Here is a 23,218-nt window from a genome sequence, read left to right as displayed (position 1 = left end):
GCCTTCACCTCTGGTATGAGAACGACATCCCAAGGGAAGCAACCAGCAGGGGATGGTGAATCAGGATGTTCCCATCAGCCTTGAAGAGGCTGCCAGGCCAGGAGCTGAGATGGGTCTGGAATATGGGGATTGCAGGGGTCTGCTTAGCTGCGGGTGAATCAGCCTTAAGGAAGAAGCTGGCTGAGGGGGCTCTGTAGAGACCATCACTGGGGGAACCGCAGACCTGATTCCATTCCCCAGCACGCCACTCCTTCAAGGCTAGTCCAGGGAAAATGATGGTGTTTCCAAGCAGGAGAGGAGGATGATTCACAACCTTCCAGAGAGAATCCCAACAATCCCCAAGCTCTGAAAACCAAAAGCCTTTTCAGTTTTGGTGCCAAAACCCATGTCCCACTCCGCGTGAATATACATCCATTTCAGTGCAGACATGCCAGTGTGTCTGGTTACTGGAATAGAATTTGGAGGGACTTCCCTGGTAGTCCAGTGGCATAGACTGCACACTCCCAGTGCAGGGACCCAGGCTCTGTCCCTGTCGGGAACTAGATTCCACACACCACAACTACGAGTTTGCATGCCACATGCCACAACTAAAGATCCCATATGCCACAGCTAAGACCCAGCACAGCCAAATAAATATTTTTTAAAAATTCAGATTTGGAATCACATCTGCTCTTCAGGGTTTGGGAATGGGACTCTGGACCTGTAATAATATATCAGACATCCAGTGTGATGCTAAAGGTTTACATAGATAATTTCCTGAATGCCTTACAACCACCCCAGCGTATGATCCTCACCCTACAGACTAAGAACTCTTCAGCCAGTGACTGGCATACTCACCTAACCCACAGCGTTGCCTCAGCGACTCCTGGTCAGCCTGCACAACTCTTGAAACCAAGCTACAGCCCGAGGCCCCACCTCCCCAGGCCCCTTTTCCTTCTTTCCCCCACAGGAGTCAGGTCTGCACCGCTGTCTCCCTGTGAAGAAAAAGCTAAAACTCCTTCTCCTTTCCTAAGGACAAATTTGACCTGGAGTTAATTTTCCAGCTCTCTTTTCCTGAAAGCTAGATAAAGGCTCAATGTCAGCAGTGACACTCAGCAAAACTGTGGATGGGTAAAAACCTCTGATCTGGACTGGAAGAACCCTGGATGAACTAACAAACTGTTAGGACACCACAGCGAGGCCTCCCTGAGTGCGATGGCTCCTATGACCGGGCACGTTCCTTGAGGGAACCTGGGAACTTGCCTATTTGCTGTTTAGAAGATAATGGGCACGTCCCTGGTGGCTGAGTGGCTAAGACTCCACCTCCCAAAGCAGGGGGCCTGGGTTCCATCTCTGGTCAGGGAACTAGATCTCACATGCCACAACTAAGACCCAGAGCAGCCAAATAAAAAAATATGAGAAATACATCCCTCCAGAAAATATACATATATAAAAAAAGATAACGGTTCCTATGGGATTCCTAAGCCAAAGCAGCCCCCACAACTACCGATGGGGGTGTCACCTCCTCGCCCCTGAGCAGTAACTTGGGGAAGAGAATGGCCCCTGAGCCGATGTGCGGACTCCTCCTGTGGAAGAAGTCATGTGGTGCGGCCGTGCCAGCCTGCTGAGCATCCTAAGTGACTCCCACACCAGGTGTGCATGGTCTGCTGTGTCTGAATGTCTAGTGAAACCTAACCAGACCCTGACAGACACTGCTTTTCCTCCTCACAGCCCTCTCCTCACCTACTTCCAGGCTCTCACCCCCCACAGACGGAAGTGGGGCACCCGTTCCGCATCAGGATGGAATGCAGCCAGACGGCCTGGCTTCCCGGGCCTCGATGCCGCCCCTCTGCCATGGGTCCTCAGCTGACAATCAGGATGAGAGGGCATCTGGGTACTGGCTGCTGGACCTTCTTCCCAACCACCAGTAAAACACTTGACCAAGATATTTATAATCATTTAATGAGTGTTCCAAACATACCCTTCCTGGGGCTACAGGTGAGTTTCATGACAGTGGAAGCTGATGTACATCCACACCCACCCAAGCAGCCACAGAATTGGCAGCAGTTTCCACAAACCCGATACCAACCAGAAAGACGTCGTGGGGAACAGGATGATCACTCAGCCAAAGAGGTTCTTTGGGATCCTTACTCTCCTCTTTCTCCTCCCCCCTCTGGCCTTCTCCAGGGTATGGATGTTCAGCATGGGAGAAGAGGGTGGGGAGGCCCCAGTGCACTTGTGCAAAGAGGCGCTCTGAGAACCCCACACCTCAGATGCAGTGAGATGACCCAGAGACAGGTCTGGTCAATAAATAAATAATTCCCAGAAGCCACCCTGGAGGGCTGGTGGGCCCAGAGTCTCCGAGGCAGAGGAGCCCCCACCCCAGGAGGCCTGGCCAGGCCGCTCGCTACGTGCTACACACCAGCACATCTGCAAAGGGTCCCAGCAGCGTCTTGTTGAAAATGCAGCGGATCCACACCAGATAGGTAGTGAAGGGTTTGATGTTCTCCGTGAAGGTGTGGTTCTGCAAGGCCAGCATGTAAGGCACGTAGGTGTTCTCCCCCTGCTCCTGGAGCCACACCTCGTACTTCACCTCCCTCACCTTCAGGTACTTGAGGTTCCATGGGATCTGCCAGGAGACGGAGAGGCGGGCCTCGGAGGCGCCCTGCACCGACGCCTGGCACCGCGCCTCCCGCACCTTGCCGGGATACAGGCTGACCGTCCACTTCTGCTTCCTCGGCCCCGGATGGCCCTTCACCACACGCCGTATAGTTTGGATGAGCGATGGGATGTCTACCTTGGTGTCCTGGTAGATTCGGAAGAGCCACTCCGGGTTCCGGCAACAGAGGTGCCGGGGGACCTCCCGGCTTTGCAGGATCCGGGCCTGCTCGGCCCGGTCTAGGTGGGCGATGCCCCCCTGGTCCCAGGGCCGTTCGGGATGTGTGACCGTGTTCTCTGGCATCGTGTTCTGCCAGGCTATGTACTGGAGGTCCATGCCAGGCAGCGTGGCCAGAGTCTTATAAGGGGTGTAGTGGTCAGGGTTGACAGCATAGGGGAAGAGCTCCACCACGGCCGCCCCGCGGGGCAGGAACAGGGCCGTGACCAGCTGGGCCCCATGCATGCTGACCAGCATGGAGGCGTTGCTGACCAGCCGCACCACATCTGCAAAGGCGTGGTCTTCCAGGGACACCGTCACGGTCTTCATCTGGAACTCCTGGGCCAGGGCCAGCAGCAGCTCTGCCTCATTCAGGATGAGTCTGTTCTGGGTGCGGCTGAACACCAGGATGTACTCCTCGCCCAGGGGGCCCCCAGCCTGGCTCACGTTCAGCTTTTCCATCAGGAAATGCGCGAACTGTCGGATCTCATTGCCGGAGACCAGGATGTTGGCCTTTGGGCCCTGGGGCTGGACGAAGCCGTACTGGTACCAGGTGGTGACCTTGGAGAGGCCCACGAAAGCATGGGAGAAGCAGAGCAGCCGGCCCAGGGCCTTCAGCTGCGCCCTCAGGAGGGGCTGCTTGGGGCTGAGCAGCTTGTAGAGGTCGAAGTGGGCACCCTCTCCCCAGCCCTCCATGAAGAAGAGCCGGGCCTCGCGGGCCAGGCCGGGGAACTGCCGAAGGGTGTAGAAGAGAGGCAGCAGGTCGTCGTGGAAGACATGCATGAGGTTGTCGGGATTGAAGCGGTTGGCGATGAGGGCCACGTCGGGCACAAACACGGGCTTGGGCATGAAGCGCAGGGCAGCGGCCGGCAGCTCCACGAAGTTGAAGTACTGGGTGTTGTGGTCCTCCACGGTAGACAGGTCGAGCAGGGCCGGCTGGAAGCGCCTCGAGCCCAGGCTGGGCAGCATCACGGAGGCGTTGCCGTGGAAGAAGATGAACTCCTCCGCCTCGCTGGAGTAGCAGAGCCACTTGAAGCGGCAGAGGCGGTCGGTGTGCGTGCGGCCGGTGCACACCATGTGCGTGCCGCCCTCGGTCAGGATCTGCAGCGCCTTCGGGTAGTCGATCCGCAGGGCGGGGGCGGGGTCGGCGGCCCGGCGGCCGACGGCCAGCTCCTCCTCCAGGGAGGCCGCATGCTCACGCAGCCGCACGTGTTTCCAGAGCACGGCTGCCAGCACGGACACCAGCAGGGCGTTGAGCACGGCGGACAGGTGCATCCTAGCGCCGCCTGGGGCCCTAGAGAGACGACGGCCCCGGGGAAGCAGCTTGAGCCTGGCCGGCTTTACCCATCCCTGCGGGCTCCCGGAGGACCGGCAGAGGCCTGCGGAAGGAGAGAAGGAAAAGGAAAAGGTGTCTACATGGTGTGTCTCCAGTCACCCCAAGCACGGGCCCAGTGCCAGGCGCTGTGTGGCCTCCGCTGAGGCACTGGATGCTTGCACCGTTTTGCACACTTGAAGATCTGGTAGGCCAAATGTGCTTAGTCACTCAGTCATGTCTGACTCTTTGTGACCTCATCAACTACAGCCTGCTAGGCTCCTTTGTCCATGGGGATTCTGCAGGCAAGAATACTGGAGTGGGTTGCCATGCTCCTCCAGGGAATCTTCCCACCCCAGGGATGGAACCCAGGTCTCCCACATTGCAGGTGGATTCATTACCATCTGAGCCACCAGGGCAGCCCAAGAATATTGGGAGTGGGTAGCCTATCCCTTCTCCAGGGAATCCTCCAAACTCAGGAACTGAACTAGGGTCTCCTGCATCGCAGGTGGATACAGGAATCTGCCTGGTAGGCTAGACCCTTCTAAAATGTTCAACCACTTCCCTCCCCTGCTGCCTCCATGGGGGAGTACAGGTCCCCGTGCCTGGCCTTTGGGCTTGGCCACATAACTTGCTTTGGCCAATGAGGTGTCAACAGACAACATATTCAGGGGCTTGAAAGGTGCTTGTGTGACTGTCTTTGCCTTCTGTATACCTAGGATGTTACTGTGAGAAGAATGTGATCAGCCGAACTTGCTGGTCCTGGAAGAGAGAGCTATGTGGGGAGCACAGCTGTTGCAGCCATGCCGGGTGTGGCTCGGCTGACCCCCAGATGTGAAAGTGAGCGAAGACTGTCAGAACCACCGGGCAAACCCACCCAAGCCCAGGCAACAGAGACATCTGAGCTGAACAGATGCTTCTTATCATATGTCACTGAAATTCTGGAGCTGTTTGTAATGAAACACTGCTGCAAAGAAAGCTAACTGCTGTGTTGTGAGAAGCCTCAAGGAAAATCCCCATTAGGGGCCCAACCTCCCTGGTACTGCCAGGGAAGGACTTCACCTCACCATGGGCACAAATGGGATGGGAGGCCTGTGACTGTGGGTCCCAGGCTGCACACCAGGACCCCCGTTATGCCCCATCTGGGACACATGCACAGGGATTTCCTATTTGGAAATCACGCCTGCTGATTTTTATGAAAAGATGGGTAGAAACTCGTCCCCTCACTGGCCCAGTAAGAGAACTGTGTCGGAGTCTCACCACTGACAAGGGTTCTGTATGGGGAGGCAACATCTCCAAAGGGTTAAACTTCCTGTCCCACATACTCTTGCCTACAGGGAGGCCTGGCTGGGCCGTGGGCATTTTCTCCCATTTTCCCCCGCTACTGGGAAGGGTATCATACCTGCTCTGAGGCCCAGGACTGTTCAGACAGCCAAAGAATGGGACTGTTCAGTCCTCATGGAAACAGGATGGGTGACACGTGACACCAGCCATGGGTGAGAACAGGGCACCTGCTTAGCTGGCTTCTGACCGCGTCTTCAGTCAGCCCTGTTTATCGCCAGGGCAGGGCCTCTAAGAGCCCAGAAACCCTGCAGCCGAGAAATCTGCTTCAGCATCAGTGTTTCTCAGGCTTTTCAAAGCCATGTACCCACTAATAATAAAGAAAACCTCTTTCATGCCTCAAATGGATCCGTAAAGTGCAGCAAGCCCTTCCACCAAGAATCTCTCACACACAAGACTCTTCTATAATATCTGCTCCCCAAGACAACAGGTTTCATCAACTTCTGCCTCCTTAAATTTTTTTTTTTTTTTTTACTTTTTGGCCATGTCATGCAGCATGCAGCTCTATCTAACCTGTGCCTTCTGCAGTAGAAGTGTGGAATCGTTAACTTCTGGATTGCCAGGGAAGTTCAACTTCTTTTTCTGAAATTAGTATTTTATATCTGTATCTGGATATGTAAAATAATAATGTTGCATATACTTTTCCAAATATATGTGTCCCCATCTAGAAATCCCCCACCCAGCCTCACCAGCTAAGGACTACTTTGCTATTAGGTTGAACTATGTTAAGTTGCTGATTCTTGACAATTTCTGACCAGTGTCCCATGGCCCTGCCACTATCCTTACCACCACTGTGGTAAGGATATATATATATAGAGAGAGAGAGAGAGGGAGAGGGAGAAACAGAGAGAGAGAGGGAGAGATTTTACTACCAAGGCTTCTCGAGAGAGAAAACCTATGTATCCAGTGTAACATGACTGCAGCTGGAGTTCTGACATCTCTCTAGGAGGTAAGAGGAGAAACCAGGAGTCAGAAAGAAGCTAAGAGGACAGACAGACAACTCATCCTTGGGATGGGGAGAGGAAAAGGACTGAGGAAGTAAAGGCAAGGACAAGAAGAGTTTAAGAAGATAATGCAAAGGCAGGGAAGGCAAGGTATCTCACTGGGGGTTGGTGAGACCCCCCTGAGAACCTCAGCTCAGACCTGGGCCAGAGAACTGAAAAGAGAGTCATGACTGACTGACAGGTGGCAACTCCAGCAGGAAGGACAGCTGGGACGCACGCACCTTTCCATACACATGGGACTCCTGGCTCTGGCCAGGGGGGAGGGCGGCTGAGCGCAATGACACCGCAGCAGCAATGAGCACACTCAGCACTCGGATTTTGATTTCTAAACAGCATCCTTCACTACAAGGAACCAGGGCTCCTGGAGAAATAACTGCTTCCAGGGCCGGGAAAGGAAAATTACAAGATGAGCTTAGAATATCTTATAGTGCCAGAATGTAAGGAAGTTCTCAAAAAAATGATGGGAACATATCCAAAAGACACAGGATCCAAACTGAAGGAGCTCCCAATGTCTGAATCTGGGACAATTTGAGTAACAAAGTTAAAAAGCAATAGTAATGGATTATATAACCCATAGAATAAGATAAATACCCATGAGTCAACATTGATATGAATAGATAATTGAATAAATAGGGGAGAAGACCCAAATCTTACAGTAGAATGCCAATTAATAAATGTAGAAACAATAATGGAAACAGAACATCACCAGCTGGCAAACATCATAGCGATAACTGTTTCAGGCAAGATTCACTGATGGCTGCTAAAATTAGTGGGTGAAAGTATGGTGAGAAACAGGAAATCTGCACAGTCTCTAAGTATCTCCCTATGAGATACATATTAATTACAAAAGTAAAAATAGAAATTTTACAGCAGAGAAGCTTGGCAGACATCGTTTGAACCAATAATCACCATTAACGTCACCAATAATAACAATACTGACACCATGTACCCCTTAATATAATGTGCTGAGGAGGGTACCTCATTTCTGGAGCCTTCCTGCCCAAAATAACATAACTTCAACTTATATTTCTAAATGGGAAAAACTTGGCTCTAGTTCCAGTTCTGGCTCTGAAGATGGTCTGTTAATTTTAATCAATATTAAGTTAATTTTAGTTAATATTAAGATTAGTTAATATTAGTTAACTGTTAAGATTAGTTAACAAAGAAAACATAAAACCCAAATTGAAAGATATTCTACAAAATACTTGATCAGGACCTCTGCAAGAGTTAAAAATCATAAAAGAGAGGGGAAGACTGAGGAGGTCCCAGATTGGACGAGAGTAAGGAGACACAACAGCTAAATGCCATGTGGGATCCTGGGCCAGAAAAAGGACATTAATAGGACAACTGGCAGAATTTGAGTAAGGTTCATGGGTTAGTATCAGAGCTGTGTTCATTTCCTAGTTTTGATAATTACACAGTGGCTGTGTAAGATGTTAACATCAGGGGAAGCTGAGTGAGGTGTTCTTTTGTAACTTTTCTGTAAGTCTCAAACTATTTCAAAATAAAAAGCTATTAAAAATTAGATAAGACACAAGAGAAGTGAGCTGAAAGTCACTCAGTTGTGTCCAACTCTTTGTGACCCTGTGGACTATACAGTCCATGGGATTCTCCAGGCCAGAATACTGGAGTGGGTAGCCTTTCCCTTCTTCTGGGGGTCTTCCCAACCCAGGGACTGAACCAAGTCTCCAGCATTGCAGGCTGATTCTTTATCAGTTGAGCCACAAGGGAAGCCCAAGAATACTAGAGGAGTTAGCCTATCCCTTCTCCAGCGGATCTTCCCAATCCAGGAATCAAACTGGGGTCTCCTGCGTTGCAGGTGGATTCTTTACCAATGGAGCTATCAGCGTAGCCCACAAATAAGAGAGCATAAGTATTTATATGTAAAACAACAAGTATGTGGTTTGTTCTAAAATACTCCAGCAAAAAAGGCATGGAGACAGGTGAGACACAGATACTGATAGTTAAAGATGATGATGGGGTCTCTTTTTGATTCTCTTTTGAGTTTGTCTGACATTTTGCATAGAAAAAGTTTAAAACGAAACCATACAGAATAAAATAAAATCACTATTACAAAATGACAGAATACTGGAAAGTGGATGAGTAATAAATTAATACTCAAAAAATAAAGCTGTCTGGTGAGACGGGAGGCAGATGGGTGTAGCAGAAGCTGATGCGTGTTTTGCTCTGATCGCAGACAAGGATGGCTTCCAGCAGCAGCTAAAGCCAAAACAGACACGCCCAGGGAATATCAGAGAGCAAGACTCCCAGGAAATGAGGAAAGTAAGAGCACCTCCAAGCTGAGCAGGCAGCTTGGCCCCCAAGTACTCACAGCATCTCTTGTGAGCATTCTGCTACCTGGCCCTCCCCTGCGGTGCAAGGCAGGCTTGGCAGCAGGTGGGGATGTGGGGAAGGGGCCACGGGCAGGAAGGAGGATCAGGGGGCTATGTGTGCCGCAGCCAATCCCAGTCAAGTCATTGAGGCTGGGGGCCTTGGGACAAAGCTTATGGGAACCAGCAAACATGGGGCCTTGTGGGGCTAAAAGGCAGCCAGGCAGAGACCACCCTGGAGCTTGGGGAGTGGGAAGGACTGTTTCTCATCAGATACTAAGTCCTCCACCCACCCTCAGGCCCTGCCCACAATGGTACTGACCGAAGGCAGGACACATACAGACTGGCCTATGTGGACCTCTCGTGGACACGTCAGGCTCTCCGTGGGAGACCCTTCCAAGAGGGAAAACAGGAGGGAAGGTTTGCTGGGAATGGACAGGACATTTTCTGATAAGTAGTGCGGTGGATAAAGCATGGAGCCCTGAGCATCAGACTGCCTAAGTTTTACCATTTTTCCAATCACAGGCCAGGGGGCTTGCACCAACACCTGATGGGGTCAGTCGCGTAAAGCCCCCAGTCCCGTCCTGCCCAGATGAGACGGCCCTGAGCCATACTCTCCACGGGCTCCCGGAGTTCCCTAACAGATGAAGTGGATTACAGAGTTGCCCGCAGTGGGAACTGGCCTTCTTCCCTGCCCTGTCTCTCTTCTCCCCTTCCCTGTTCATGTATGCTGCGATCAAGTGCAAATAATCTACTTGCACTTGAATCCATGTCTCAGGATCTGCTTCTGGGGAATGTTAATTAACACAGAATACTATTGCATTTTGCTCCTGTGGAGACAGATGGAGGGCCGCCCTTGCATTTTTCCCTGCTGTGAAATAGCCGAAGCGTGGTAGTGAGAATGCCAACAAGAACTAGGGCAGTCACTGCTCATTATAAAGTCCTCCCAGTCTGTTCCCCAGGCTCCCCTGTGTCTGTCCACTCTCAGCTGCACAGCAGCAGCCTGCAAATGCCAAAACAGAAGGATCAGGCAAAACCCTCAGAAATGTTTTCAAAAGATAACAGATGGAGGCAAAGGGGACATTAACCAGATCCCTGATTCTAAAGAAGCCACGGTTCTCCCCAGTCCTGTCTACTGGCTGAGGAGATACAGCTTTTCCGGACTGTACAGGCTGCTGGAAGAGGAGGGCGGGGTCCCTGTGGCCTCCCCCATGGAGTCCTGTTACAGAGGCAAATAAAAGAGGCCTGAGTTGGCCTCCGAGACACCTTCTCTGACTGTGGGGGAGAGGGCTGACTACAGAGCTGAGTTGTTTGGAAATAAACTTGCATGGAAGAGACAGTCTTTCTTGGACTTTTAAGGTGTGCTGAAGAAGACTCTTGAGAGTCCCCTGGACTGCAAGGAGATCAAACCAGTCAATCCTAATGGAAATCAACCCCGAATACTCACTGGCACTTGAAGGGCTCAAGCTGCAGCTGCAATACTTTGGCCACCTGATGTGAACAGCCTACTTACTGGAAAAGACCTCATGCCGGGAAAAACTGAAGGCAAAAGGAGAAGAGAGTGGCAGAGCCTGAGATAGGTGCATAGCATCACCGAGTCAATGGACATGAACTTGGGCAAACTCCAGAAGACAGTGAGGAACAGGGAGGCTTGAAGTGCTGCAGTCCATGGGGTTGCAAAGAGTTGCATGACTTAGCGACTGAACAACACAACAAATCCACAGCTTGGATGGTGATGTCTTCAGCATACCTGTCTAGGCGGGGGGTCCAGGAGGGAAAGAGCCTGTCACTTATGAGCAGACCACTCTTGTCTCAAGTTACCTGTCAAGTCACTCTGTCCCACAAAAAGCCTGGAGCACCGGACCCTCTCTGAGAAGAGGTGAGGGGCAAGGGGAGAAGGCAGGGGAGGACAGCGAAGACAGAACAAGGCCTCAAGGCTTACAGGGCCCTTGCCCAGAGCACTCATCTTCCAGCAAGGACGCACGTGCTGAGAAGATCCCCAGAGGAAACCCCTCCTGAGGCCTGGAGGCAGGGCCGTGGTGGAAAGCTGTGCCCTTGAATCACTCATCACATAGGTCCTTAGACTCCTTCCTTCATTCACCTGATGACAGGCTCAGTTAGATGTGGGGACGTAACTACCTGTATGGCACAGTCCGAGCAGGCTGGACATTGGCCGCTGCGCTCCTCTCCGCAGGCAGCGCTGGTGGGGGGCCTCCTCTCCCTTGGGAGTGCATTTAGGACCCAGCAGGTATGCGGCACAAAGAGCTTAGTGGCTCAGCCAGGACGAAGACTGATATGGAGCAAGAATGTTTTCAATGGTATATTTTTAGTGTTAGAATATTTTCACCAAAAATATATCAGGTCTGGTAGATGTAAGATGTTTATCTAATTTTTTTCTTTAATTTTGCTGACTAGTCAATCAATGCTGCTGCTAAGTCGCTTCAGTCGTGTCCGACTCTGTGCGACCCCATAGACGGCAGCCCACCAGGCTCTGCCGTCTCTGGGATTCTCCAGGCAAGAACACTGGAGTGGGTTGCCACTGCCTTCTCCATTGTGTGAAAGTGAAAAGTGAAAGTGAAGTCGCTCAGTCGCGTCCGACTCGTAGTGACCACATGGACTGCAGCCTACCAGGCTCCTCCATCCATGGGATTTTCTAGGCAAGAGTACTGGAGTGGCTTGCCATTGAAGAATGGATTCAAACTAAAAAAAAAAAAAAAAAATACTTTTCAAAAGAAAGGGAGTAAAAAAGAAATGAGATTTAAAACATGCTTAAAATAGCCCTCTAGAAACTGAAGCAGACAGAAGAAACCACCAATTCACCCCCCAACCCCCAAACTGCTTCCCTCAGCTCCTGGACCAGAAATGGATGGTCAGATTCTTACAGACAGTGGGATTCCACCTTTCCAGGATCCCACCTATTCCAGGAAGCACCGGAGGAAGGTGCTGATGCTGCCACCACACCTGCAAACACAGTAAGACCTGGAGGGTCCTGACTACGGGGGAACCCAGCCGAGGCTGCCCACCCAGCCCTGAGTGCCGGCTCCACTCCCGGGGGCCCTGCCAGGCTCCAGACACAGGCACAGAAAAGCCGTTCACAAGGGCCCTGGCATCTGATAAGGAGTAAGAGCCCCAGGAATTCCAGGCCTTGAGCAGAGGGTACAAATTCACATGCTTACTGAGGCCAAGAACCAACGGTCTCTGGGCAGTGTGCCCCAGAGACCAAACACCCAGAAGAAAGTTCAAGTTGACGAGGGCCTGGCAGTACAGTGCCCTGGCGGCACCTATTGGTATTAGTCTGCTCTGGCTGCCATAACCAAGTACTGCAGACATTTCTTTTCACACAGTTCTGGAGGCTGGAAGTCCCAGAACAAGGTGTCCACATGTCTGGTTTCTCCTAAGGCCTCTCTCTGGGGCTTGCAGATGGCTACCTTCTCACTGTGTCCTCAGGTGACCTCCTTGTGTGCACCGAGGGGACAGAGGTCTCTGGTCTCTCTCCTTGTTACTGGGACACCAGTCCTATTAGATTAGGGCCCCAGCCTTATGACCAGGCTCCTCTGCCCACGGAATCCTTCAGGCAAGAACACTGGAATGGGTTCCCATTTCCTTCTCCAGGGGATCTTCCCGACCCAAGGATCAAACCTGGGTCACACACGTTGCAGGCGGATTCTTTACCATCTGACCTACCAGGGAAGCCCTTATGACCTTCAGTTCAGCTCAGTTCAGTCACTCAGTCGTGTCCGACTCTTTGCGACCCCATGAATCACAGCATGCCAGGCCTCCCTGTCCATCACCAACTCCTGGAGTTCATTCAAACTCACGTCCATCGAGTCAGTGATGCCATCCAGCCATCTCATCCTCTGTCGTCCCTTCTCCTCCTGCCCCCAATCCCTCCCAGCATCAGAATCTTTTCCAATGAGTCAACTCTTCGCATGAGGTGGCCAAAGTACTGGGGTTTCAGCTTTAGCATCATTCCCTCCAAAGAACACCCAGGGCTGATCTCCTTTAGAATGGACTGGTTGGATCTCCTTGCAGTCCAAGGGACTCTCAAGAGTCTTCTCCAACCACAGTTCAAAAGCATCAATTCTTCGGTGCTCAGCTTTTTTCACAGTCCAACTCTCACATCTGTACATGACCACTGGAAAAACCATAGCCTTGACTAGACAGACCTTTGTTGGCAAAGTAATGTCTCTGCTTTTCAATATGCTAAGTGGTCATAACTTTCCTTCCAAGGAGTAAGCGTCTTTTAATTTCATGGCTGCAGTCACCATCTGCAGTGATTTTGGAGCCCAAAAAAATAAAGTCTGACACTGTTTCCTCATCTATTTCCCATGAAGTTAACCTTAATTACCTCCTTAAAGGTCCTGTCTCTAAATACAGTCATACTGGGGGCCAGGGCTTTGATTATGAATTTCCAAGGACACAATTCAGTCTGTAATACTACTTTTCTGGTTTCCCAGAGAAGCCAGAAATCCATTTAAAATGGGAAATGTCTTAGTCTGTAACTTGTGGCCACTATTCCACTTGAGTGAAGATGACAGGCAGGCCCAAGGACTGCGGCTGCTGGCCTTGTTGCTGGTGTAATGGCCCAAGGATGTGAGCTCTGGTCTTAAATGAAGCCCTCTGCTGCCGACCTGGCCAGCTCTACCGGGTTCCCAACTGCCAGGACCAGCTGGTCACTGGTCATGCCCCCAGGAGCAGGGCTGGGAGGCTAGGACTGCCAGCACCCACCAGACCCAGGCTCAGAAGACTGGCAGGGCCAGGCCAAGACAAGGGCTGGCGACAGTGTCTAAAGAAGGTTTTCTATTAATAGTACAACAATTTTACTTGAACAGGTTGTTCATACCCCCAACTGAAAAATCAGAGAGTTCTTGTTAATTATTGAAAAATATGCTTTTACGCTAAACGCAGCCTGAATCACTGGTGCTGAATGATGGAAGCTTCCTGTCCTGCACCAATGCGTCTCACGCGTCGCCAGTTAGCGAACAGCGCACAAGCTCCAATAACTCAAACGCCCTCAGAATGATCTCTCCCTGCTCCTCCCCCCTCCTGGTTATGGTTACCAGAAGCAGATCATGGAACTGCTACTCCTCACGTCATGTTTACGTGGGGCCCAAACTTAGATCTCCATCAGTGCTCCTGACAAGCCTGAACAAACACTGACGGCCTCAGCGTTTCCCCCAGAAGCGTTTCCATTTTGACCAAATGTTGGCAGCCTCTGAGTACTCCTTGTAAAACCTAATATTTAAGTGATCAGGCATCTTTAACATTTAGTTACAAGTTCACATGCTTAGACCAAAAACTTAACATGGATAATAACTCCTCAGTTTAGTACAAAGAGCAAAGAAAGGCGAAGATGCAGACGTTCGTCCTCTATCAACAGGTAAACACAGTGACCCTTCCTTCTTTTTAACAAAACCGGATGGAACTCCCAGGATGGACTGGTGGGGCTGTGGGTGGAGCAAGAGAATTCCAGTCTGTGTTACTCTGGCACGATGGGCACAGGCAAGCTTTGCTGAGGACAGCCAAGACTCCAAGGCACTCAGCACAGGCGGGACAGCTGAACAGGTGGAGCTGAGTCCCGCCTACCACCAACACAGAAACCCTTGCTTGCACAACTTGCTGTGACACCATCTGGCTTTTGCTTCACACCCATGGGTCACTTGCAAGTTAGAGCCCCCTGTGTTGGCCCTTTCTGGCGTAACAGAAAAGCACTCCTAGGCACCAGTGTGGTCACAAACAGGGATGAAACAGGAAGAGAGAATCGAGTGAGTGGCTGCTGTGATGCTCAGAACACGCCTGCACGACTGATTGCATCAAGAGGGTCAGAAGGCCACTCACGACAAGAAGCATAAAACACTCGCCCAGAAGAAGGGAGAAGTGTGCGTGACAGGAAATGGTCCCAGTTCCACCCGAGGCTATCCACGGAAGCGACCTGTAAGTGTGGTGGTGTGGCGGGGGGATGGTTTGAGCAAGGTTTTGGAGGTGTTTTTGTGGTCACGGGGGTTAAGATGACTGCCCGTTAGGTGTCCACACGTCCCTGCTGGCAATGACTATGGCAAACCTCTGTCCACAACAGACACCGCTGTGCCCAGGTCTCACATCTGCCCACCAAGCAAGCCATGAGGTCACCCAGCTATGGGCTCCTCTCCCATCCCAGGGCTGTGACATGCAGGCCCAAAGCCACATGCAGCTGAAAGGGCAGTGCATTACAGACAGGCACAGAGTGGGCAGCGTCAGGAGACGTGCGTTTCACCAGTGGAGCCCCCTGGGCTCAAGTGATCACCTGTGAGGCCCCTGCAGTGGGGGAGCCAGGCAGTGCCAAGGTCATAGCAGTCCCTGCCAAACGCTCGGGGAGCCTAGAGCCCAGCATGAGTGAGTGACAAGGAGGCGAGAGGCCTCAGCGAGGGTTTTCCCTTGGCCTCATCACCAAGATGTCACCCTCATCTCCTTCCTCCCATCATTACCACCACCACCACCACCACATCAGAGCCAACATCTACTGGCCAATCATGAGGTGCTGGGTTCTCCACTTCACGTGATGATCTTCATTTTACAGATGGTAGGACCGAAGCCCACTGAGACCTGCCCAAGGTCACGCAGGAAACAGCAATGAGACTAATGAAGGCGGGCTGGCTACAATGTCATCTCTGTTACCTGTTTTCCTTCTTTTTATCTGGAAATAATCCCAGACTTAGGAAAAAACAAAACAAAACTGTGTGTATAGTACAAAGAACTCTCCTACATCCTTAGCCTTACGACCAACTGCTAATCTGACACATTCATTGTACCATTTTCTCTTTTTCCGAACCTTTTAAAAATAAGCCAGAGACATCTTGCCCCTTTAGTCCCTACCACTTCATCATCTGTCTCCTAAGAATGAAAACATTCTCTCGTATCACACAAAATTGGGAATTAATATTGATACAATACCATTAGTAATTTGTGGTCTCCACTCTGTGGCCCAGAATCCAAGCCAAGGTGAAGCCTGGCGGCCAGGCAGCATGTCTCACTCGTCTCCCCTAATCTGGGCAGCCTCTCAGACTTTCATGGCCTCAGCAGTTTTTAACAGAGTCAGATATTTTCTGGTGTATTCCTCAATTTGGGCTTGTTTGGTGTTTCTTCATGATTAGACTCTAAATATGCACCTCTAGCAGGAATCAGAGTCTATGTGCCTAATTGTTCATATGAAACTACTCTATACAAGTACTTCTGGGAATCTCCCAGTGGGGCAGCCAAGATCAGGAAAGATCCAGAAACCCCACTCTGTGTAGGATGCAAGGAGTAGGGCCCTCTTCCTCGGGGAAAGGAAGCCCCTGGACCTTGGGCATTCTTCAAACACTGAGGGGCAGAGCAGCAAGAGTGAGGCTGCTCCGGGGGGGCTGCACCCCTCTCTAACAGAGTGGGCACACGCACGCTGCTGACACATGCAGCCCAGGCCCCGGGCTGAAGAATGGACACGGAGTTCCCGGCTGCCACTCTGCCCCTAGCATGGCTGCGAGGGCCAGCAGGGCCCTGAAGCAAGGCCTGCAGAAGGAAGTCATGGGGGGATTTCAGTGTGGGAGACAGGAAGAGGACTTCTCTAAGGCTTAGAGCTGTTCTAACACGGAGGAATCAGCGACTGTAGTGAGCCCCTGCCCTGCCAGGAAGTGGCCTGGAAAATCAAGGTCAACCTGTGAGGTGGACACAGGGTCCCCCACAGCAGTTTTAGCAGCACCTGGGATGTGAGAAATGCAGAATCTGGGGCCCCTCCAGACCTGCTAAACCAGCATCCCTGAGGGAACCCAGGAACCCGTGTTTTTAATAAAGCTTTCAGGTGACTCTAGTGTGAACTCAATTTCAGGAAGTCCTCTAAGATCTCTGTAACACTCCACAATTCTGCAGTTCCCCGCTTCTAAATACCCAGCAGGGCATTTCTGTCCAGCCCAGGGTAAACCACCAAGGACAGCCCTCCCCGTCACAAAGGCTAGTAAATCCTCTCCCCAGCCTCTGCGAAAATGATGTTCCTGGGACAGCCTATGTTCCTGGGGCAGCCTGAAAGGCTGCCATATTCTAAGCAGCCGTATTCCACTTTGAGAAAAGTTTCCCCAGCTCACACCTTCCCACACAAGCCACATCCCTTATAATGCTGAGTGGCAAAACAAAACAAAACCAGCCCAGTTCTCTAGGCCACAGCTAAATGGATGAGAGAGTGGAGACTGGGCCTAAGGCAGCCACCGGTGGAGATGCCCGAGAAGTCAGATCAGCGGGTGGTGCTGGTATCAGATGCCCACACCTGCAGGCCTGCAGGGAGGTCGGTCAGTCTCCTGAGAAATGGACTCCTGAAGGGAGCAAGGCCGGACTGCTTCTCTGGCTCCTAACAGTGGCCACTGTCCCTCCTCTTGGAAGCTCTGGGACCCAGCCTAACCCTGATAACTCCTAAAGGCCCCCAGGATGTGCCTTGATCCTGCCACAAACCCCCACTACTGAAGGTGCCCAGGGTGTTCCTTGTCACTGGGTGTGTCTAAAACAACCGCACCCAAAGGTCTGTACTGGGAACAACAGTGATGGTGGCAGTACAGCAGACCTGGTCCCCAACCCCTCCCTGAAGCCTAGCCCAGGGCTGAGTACCCACTGCCCAGGCAGGAAAGGGCCCTCCGTTCTGCTTTTCAAAGTGGAGAAAAGAGACAACTCTTAGCATTAAGACTGTACTGATGAGACTTCCCATCTGCCTGCCAATGCAAGGGTCAGGGGTTTGATCCCTGGTCCAGGAAGATCCCACATGCCACGGAGCAACTACGCCCATGCACCTCAACAACTGAGGCTGTGCTCTAGGGCCTTTGAACTGCAAGTACTGAGCCCACGTGCCGCAGCTACTGAAGCCTCATGACAAGAGAAGACATCACGATTAGAAGCCACAACGAAGAGTAGCCCCTGCTCGCCACAATCAGAGGAAGCCTGCACAGAGCAATGAAGTCCTAGTGCAGACAAAAATAAAATTAATTAATTTTTTAAAAGTTAAAAAAAAAAAAGACTACTGATGGTAGTCACCAATGGCAGAGTGAAAGGTGTGGCTTCCTGACAGACCCTGGGTCCTGAGTATGCAGGTAAGGACCTGGGAAGCCAAACAACATGGAAAGACTGGGACTTCCCTGCTGGTCCAGTGGCTAAGGCTCTGCACTCCCAATGCAGAGGGCCCGAGTTCAATCCCTGGTCAGGGAACTAGATCCCACAAGCCTAACTCCTAAAACTAAGGAGTTTGCACACTGCAAAGAAGACCTGCTACAGCCAAATAAATAAATAAAACATGGAAGGACTGACAGCTGTTCGACATGTCAGGAAGAGGATACTGGCCTCTGGACAGGGGGTAGAGGTTAATGCTGCCACCATCTTACCTCATTGCACCTACTATGTGCCAGTCACTGTCCTAAGCCCGTTCTCTGCCCACTTCCACTTAAGCCTCAATGCACAAGCCCTCTAATGCAAGTACTCGTGTTATCTCTATTTTCTTTTAATATGAAAAACTAGAGCTTAGTGGGGTTAAGTACTTTCCTCTAGGTCCCGCAGCTCAAGCAGAAGCACCAGAATTCAAGCCTGTGCCTGACTCCGGGGTTCGCAGTAATTCAGACTCACAGGCACAGTCGGTGATGGAAAAGCAGGAAAGACCTCAGAGCTGTGAGTTCTCCTCATGCAAGGAAGGGCAGAGCAGCTGTGGACAGCTCTGGAAACAAAGACCCATAGGCCCTCAACTGTAACTTAGCAACCCAAGGCTTCTTGTGTGTAACCATTCCCCACCCTTCCAGGCAAGCAGCTCAGGGAGCTGTGCTCATTCTCTCACCCAGAGGGAGGTGTGGGGTGCACAGTGGGGTGACAATTACCCCACCCACACTGGTGCTGTGCTGACAGGGTTAACCCACATGTTTAGAATGACAAAACCAACATTTTTTAGAGCTATAAGAGGCCTTAGAAATTATTTGTTCCAACTCTTTATATTATAAAAGGTCTTGGGGGCAGTGGGAGCTCTCACAAGCGGCCAAGAGAAGGCAGGGGGGCTGGCGTTCCTCAAACCCACAGCTCGCAGGCGAACCCCCTCCCCAGAGCAGAGGTCAGGCCCAGAAGAAGCACATGCCTCCGGGACTCTTCCCAGCTTCCAGACAAGATCACTTCTTCTCCAAACCAGGCCTCCAGGTGTCACCCAGATTATGCCCTTCCCTGGCCCTGTGGTCCATGATGAGAGCCTCTAGGGCCCACAGGGCCTTTGGCTGCTTCTTGCTAACGCTTCACCCTCCAGCCTTGGTCAACCTCAGACACGGAGGGGAAGCACCCTCGGCCAGGCTGCAGGCTCCTGCCTCTTCTCCAAGCGGCCGAGGCTACCTGCTGTCACACTGGAGGCTGCCCCAGGTCACAGGCGGGCTTCCAGAAGCGTGAAGACCCCAACCAGCAGGGGAGGGGAAGTAAAGGGCTCCAGTTCTGCAGTGAGATGCCAGGATGTGAGCTCTGCTCCTGACACTCAGCAGCTGCATCATCGTACACCAATTCTTCTTTTAAACTTTTTCACCACACGAAAAGGTGTACATAATTAACATATACAACACGCTAAGGGTGGTGATAAGTAGATACCCAGGAAATCATCACCATAATTTATGCCATAACCTATGCATCACCTCCGAAAGTTTCCTCTGTCCCTTTATTTACTCATTTTTGTGATAAGAACACTTAACGTAAGCTCTGCCCTCAAAGCAAAATCTGAAACATATAGTAGAGTATTGTGAACTGTAGGCTTACAGCTGTATGCTGGGCAGCAGGGCTCTCAGAACTCGGCCATCTTGTCTATCTGAAACTTTACACCCTTTCACTGATACCATCTCATTTTCCCTCCCTACAATCCCTGGCAACCACCATTCCACACTCTGCTTCTATACGTCTGACTATTCTACATTCATCCTTTAAGTGGTATCATGTAGCTATTTGTCCTTCTGTGTCCGCCTGGGCCAATTCTTAAACCCTGCAAGCCTCCACTTCCTAACAAACAATTATACTGAATTCACAGGGTGGTTTTGTGAATCCAAAGAGAACTCAGGCAAAGCACAGTGCCTGACAATTATTTTTATATAATTATTATTAACCATAATAATGCCATAACTTCCATTCACTGGCACTGACTCCAGGCCAGGAACACCGCTAAGTGCCTGACAAGAATTATCTCATTTGTTTCCTATTACAAATCTGTAACAGGTATTAACCAATCTCATTCCACGTTTGAGGATGTATGCTCAGAATTATTCAGGGAACTGTCCAGTGTCCCACAGCTATCAAGTGGTGAGACTGGGATTCAAACCCAAGTTTGGTTTCAAAGCCTAAGATGACATTTTTGGGCTCTGCCTTTCATGTTCGAGATTTTATCCAATTAAAAAATCTACTAGGTGATAGACAGGCCTGGGGGAAGCGTATCCACTGACAACCCATTGAGAATAACAAGGATATTCAGGGACTGGAACATTTGATAATTTAATTTTCTGGTTAGCTCAGTATTCACTAGAAGCCTATGTTATTGCTAAGTATTTTCTAAAGCAAGGCTCAGAGCAAGAACTTGCCAACCAGAAGGTCAGTTTGAAAAATGCTCTGACACTTGCCACATGGAGGCCACCAGGACACACACACAGCTGCAGTGCGGGGGAACTGCACTTGCAGTCGCCAGCACCCCAACCTCCTTTGCTGAGGATCCCCATTCTGCTTCTCCTCACCCTCCCAGGGCCCAAGACTCAGGATCTGATGCTCTGCCCATCTCTGGGGAAGAGAGGACTCCCCTGTGCTCCTTCCTGGCTCCGCTGGCAAGTGGGACTCAGATTTCTCATTGTAATGTGCAAGGATGAGTTGGAGAAAAGATCTCCAAGACCCATGAGAGTCAGAGTGGGCAGCTAATTCCAGTGATACAGACCTCGGTTCCAATCTCACCTCTTAAATTTTCTGTTTGTTAGCGACCACAAATGCTAATATTTGCTGCACGGTCACTGGGCACCAGACACTGGGCTTCCAACTTGTACAGCATTATTTTATTTAATCCTCACAGCAACCCCGTCTTGCACAGAAATAAGAGGTTCAGAGAGGATAAGTGACTTGCTCAAGGGCTCACACTTAGTCAGTGAGAGCCAAGACTTGAATGCCCTGTACATGTAGCAGAACATATTTGGTAAAGGAACCCTATTCTATCTGTGCTCTGAGCCACCAAATCCTATGAGATAGTTCACCCGATAACCATTCCCATGCCATTCTCGATTCCCCCAAAAGTAGGTTCTGAGACTTGGTTGGCATAAAGAAAGCCAACCCTAGCTGCCCACCACCTGGCAGGACTCTGGCCTGAGGGTCCTTGACCTTAGCAGAGGATATTCATCAGGAGACAGGCTCCTACACACATGTTGGGGACAGAAGCCCACTGTGTCCCTACTTCTGTGGCCATCCCAGCATTGTCAAGCAGGCGATGCCAGGCTGTCATCACCAGACACACAGTGGGCACCGTACTGAGCCCCCAAGGAGCCCAGGGGTCACTTACGGGCTGTCCCGGTACTGCCTTCACAGGGAGCTTGGGAGGGCCAGGCCCCCTCCGTGCTTCTCGCCTGGCTCCCCGCCACCCGCGCCTCATGCGCACCATCTCCCAAGCAGAAGGGCGTGGGAACCGGCTGCTGGTGCCAGCCCGGGCTAAGGTCTGTAGCTGACACGCCGGGGCCCGCGGTACCTGGACTTCGAGGGTCCACCTCCCCTCACCCTCGCCATCTCCCGCGCCTCCTTCGGCCCCAACACACATCACTCCTCCCAGCTGCAAATCCCCCTCCGCTCCTCTCCAGCGGGGAGGTCGCAGGACCGCTCCTTCAATTCCAAACCCAGCCGTGTCGCGGAACCCTTGCCCTCCGCGAGCGCGCGCACTTCACCTGCACCCTACAGCCCGCGCTCCACGGGGCTGAAGCTTCCAGGCCGGCCCTCCGCGGAGATGGCTTTGGCCGAACCCGTGCCCGCCGCTGCCCCAGCCGCCTGCTCCGAGCCGTGGAGGCCCAGGAAGGGAGCGCAGGCTCCTCCGCGTAGTCTGGTCCGTCACCGCCGCTCGCCTCGCAGGTGCCCTATGTGCGCCTGCCCAGCTGGCGAGCCCCTCGCGTCAGCTGTGCACGTGCGCAGGCTCGCCGGTTCCACCGCCTCAGCCGGTGGCCAGACCTCTTCCTAAGCTCGCGGAATTCTGGGAATTGCAGTTTGCGTCCGATGGTTGCCGGCCCCTTCGACCCGGGGGATCCTGGGAGTTGTAGTTTGCTCCTGAAGAAGTGACGTTGCGCTTCGTGTTTTTCGGTGGTTAAGTCGTGCCCGACTGTTTGTGACCCCATGGATCCTCTATGCTCCTCTGTCCATGAGGTTCTCCAGGCAAGAATACAGGAGTGGGCTGCCATTTCCTTCTCCAGGTCGCTTGGTGTTAAGTTTATACAATTATGGGAGGCCCGATAATAAACTTAAATGCAAGTTTAAACCGACAAGCAATTGTCATTTATCAAATCAAAATACTACTTTCACGTGCCTTTAGAAATATATATAATACTGGGGGGGTGGGGCGCGGTTCTCAGGTGTTCAGTTCAGTTCAGTCGCACAGTCGTGTCCGACTCTTTGTGACCCCACGGACTTCCCTGTCCATCACCAACTCCCGGAGTCTGCTCAAACTCATGTCCATCCAGTCGGTGATGCCAGCCAACCATCTGATCCTCTGTTCTCCCCTTCTCCTCCTGTCTTCAGTCTTTCCCAGCATTAGTTAAAGAACCCGCCTGCCAATTCAGGAGACATAAGAGACGTAGATTCGATCCCTGGGTCAGGAAAATCCCCTGGAGAAGGGCATGGCAACCCATTTCAGTATTCTTGCCTAGAGAATCCCATGGACAGAGGAGCCTGGCGGGCTATAGTCCATGGAGTCGCAAAGATTTGGACACAGCATGCACACACACTGCAGGGGACTTAAAAAAGCACCATCCCTCTGCTCCAATCCCCCATCCCTACTCTCTCCCATCCCACAGACCTGCTCCTTAAGGACAACCATTCCCCACTTTGATGGCTGCTGCATATGACGTTTACCGATGACTGGCTGAGGTAGTGATTAAACAAACCTTCACATGTGATAAAATGACATAAACTATACACAACTTTATACTAATGTCAAAACCTGGTTTGGATAGTGTACTATAATTATGTAAAATGTAGCCATTGGGGGAATGAATCTGTAAATATTTCAAAATTGAACAGTGCAAGGGTTAATAGTCAGCCACCTGTTGCTCTGGCTAAGCCATGAGAAAATCACCATGGGAAAAGAATAAAAGCAAAATATAGCAATACAGCATAACCCAAATAAAAGTACATCGGGTTGATCAGTTGGGGT

General features: G+C 51.4%; 1 protein-coding gene across 2 annotated transcripts; it reads right to left on the bottom strand.

The window, feature by feature from the left end:
* Window positions 1–1,925: 1,925 nt before the first annotated feature.
* POMGNT2 (protein O-linked mannose N-acetylglucosaminyltransferase 2 (beta 1,4-)) lies at window positions 1,926–22,044 on the bottom strand. 2 transcript variants are annotated; one of them, XM_005222381.5, is made up of 3 exons: window positions 21,744–22,044; window positions 5,569–5,755; window positions 1,926–4,233 (listed from the first exon to the last, which is right to left on the bottom strand). In XM_005222381.5, the coding sequence occupies exon 3, from the start codon at window positions 4,127–4,129 to the stop codon at window positions 2,387–2,389; it is 1,743 nt and encodes a 580-aa protein (XP_005222438.1). In that variant the 5' UTR covers window positions 4,130–4,233; window positions 5,569–5,755; window positions 21,744–22,044; the 3' UTR covers window positions 1,926–2,386. The 2 variants fall into 2 exon arrangements, with proteins under 2 accessions (XP_005222438.1, NP_001011682.1); NM_001011682.2 differs by lacking the exon at window positions 5,569–5,755 and having other exon boundaries at window positions 21,744–21,930.
* Between the last annotated feature and the right edge of the window lie 1,174 nt (window positions 22,045–23,218).

The sequence above is a fragment of the Bos taurus genome, chromosome 22, assembly GCF_002263795.3.
Source record: "Bos taurus isolate L1 Dominette 01449 registration number 42190680 breed Hereford chromosome 22, ARS-UCD2.0, whole genome shotgun sequence".
Lineage (NCBI taxonomy): Eukaryota > Metazoa > Chordata > Mammalia > Artiodactyla > Bovidae > Bos > Bos taurus.
Note: the sequence above shows the minus strand (reverse complement) of the source record. Positions and strands in the feature narration are given on the sequence as shown.

Bases quoted from the DNA above. Each gene is read 5' to 3' on its own strand.
- POMGNT2 (XM_005222381.5), bottom strand. From the start codon at position 4,129: ATGCACCTGTCCGCCGTGCTCAACGCCCTGCTGGTGTCCGTGCTGGCA.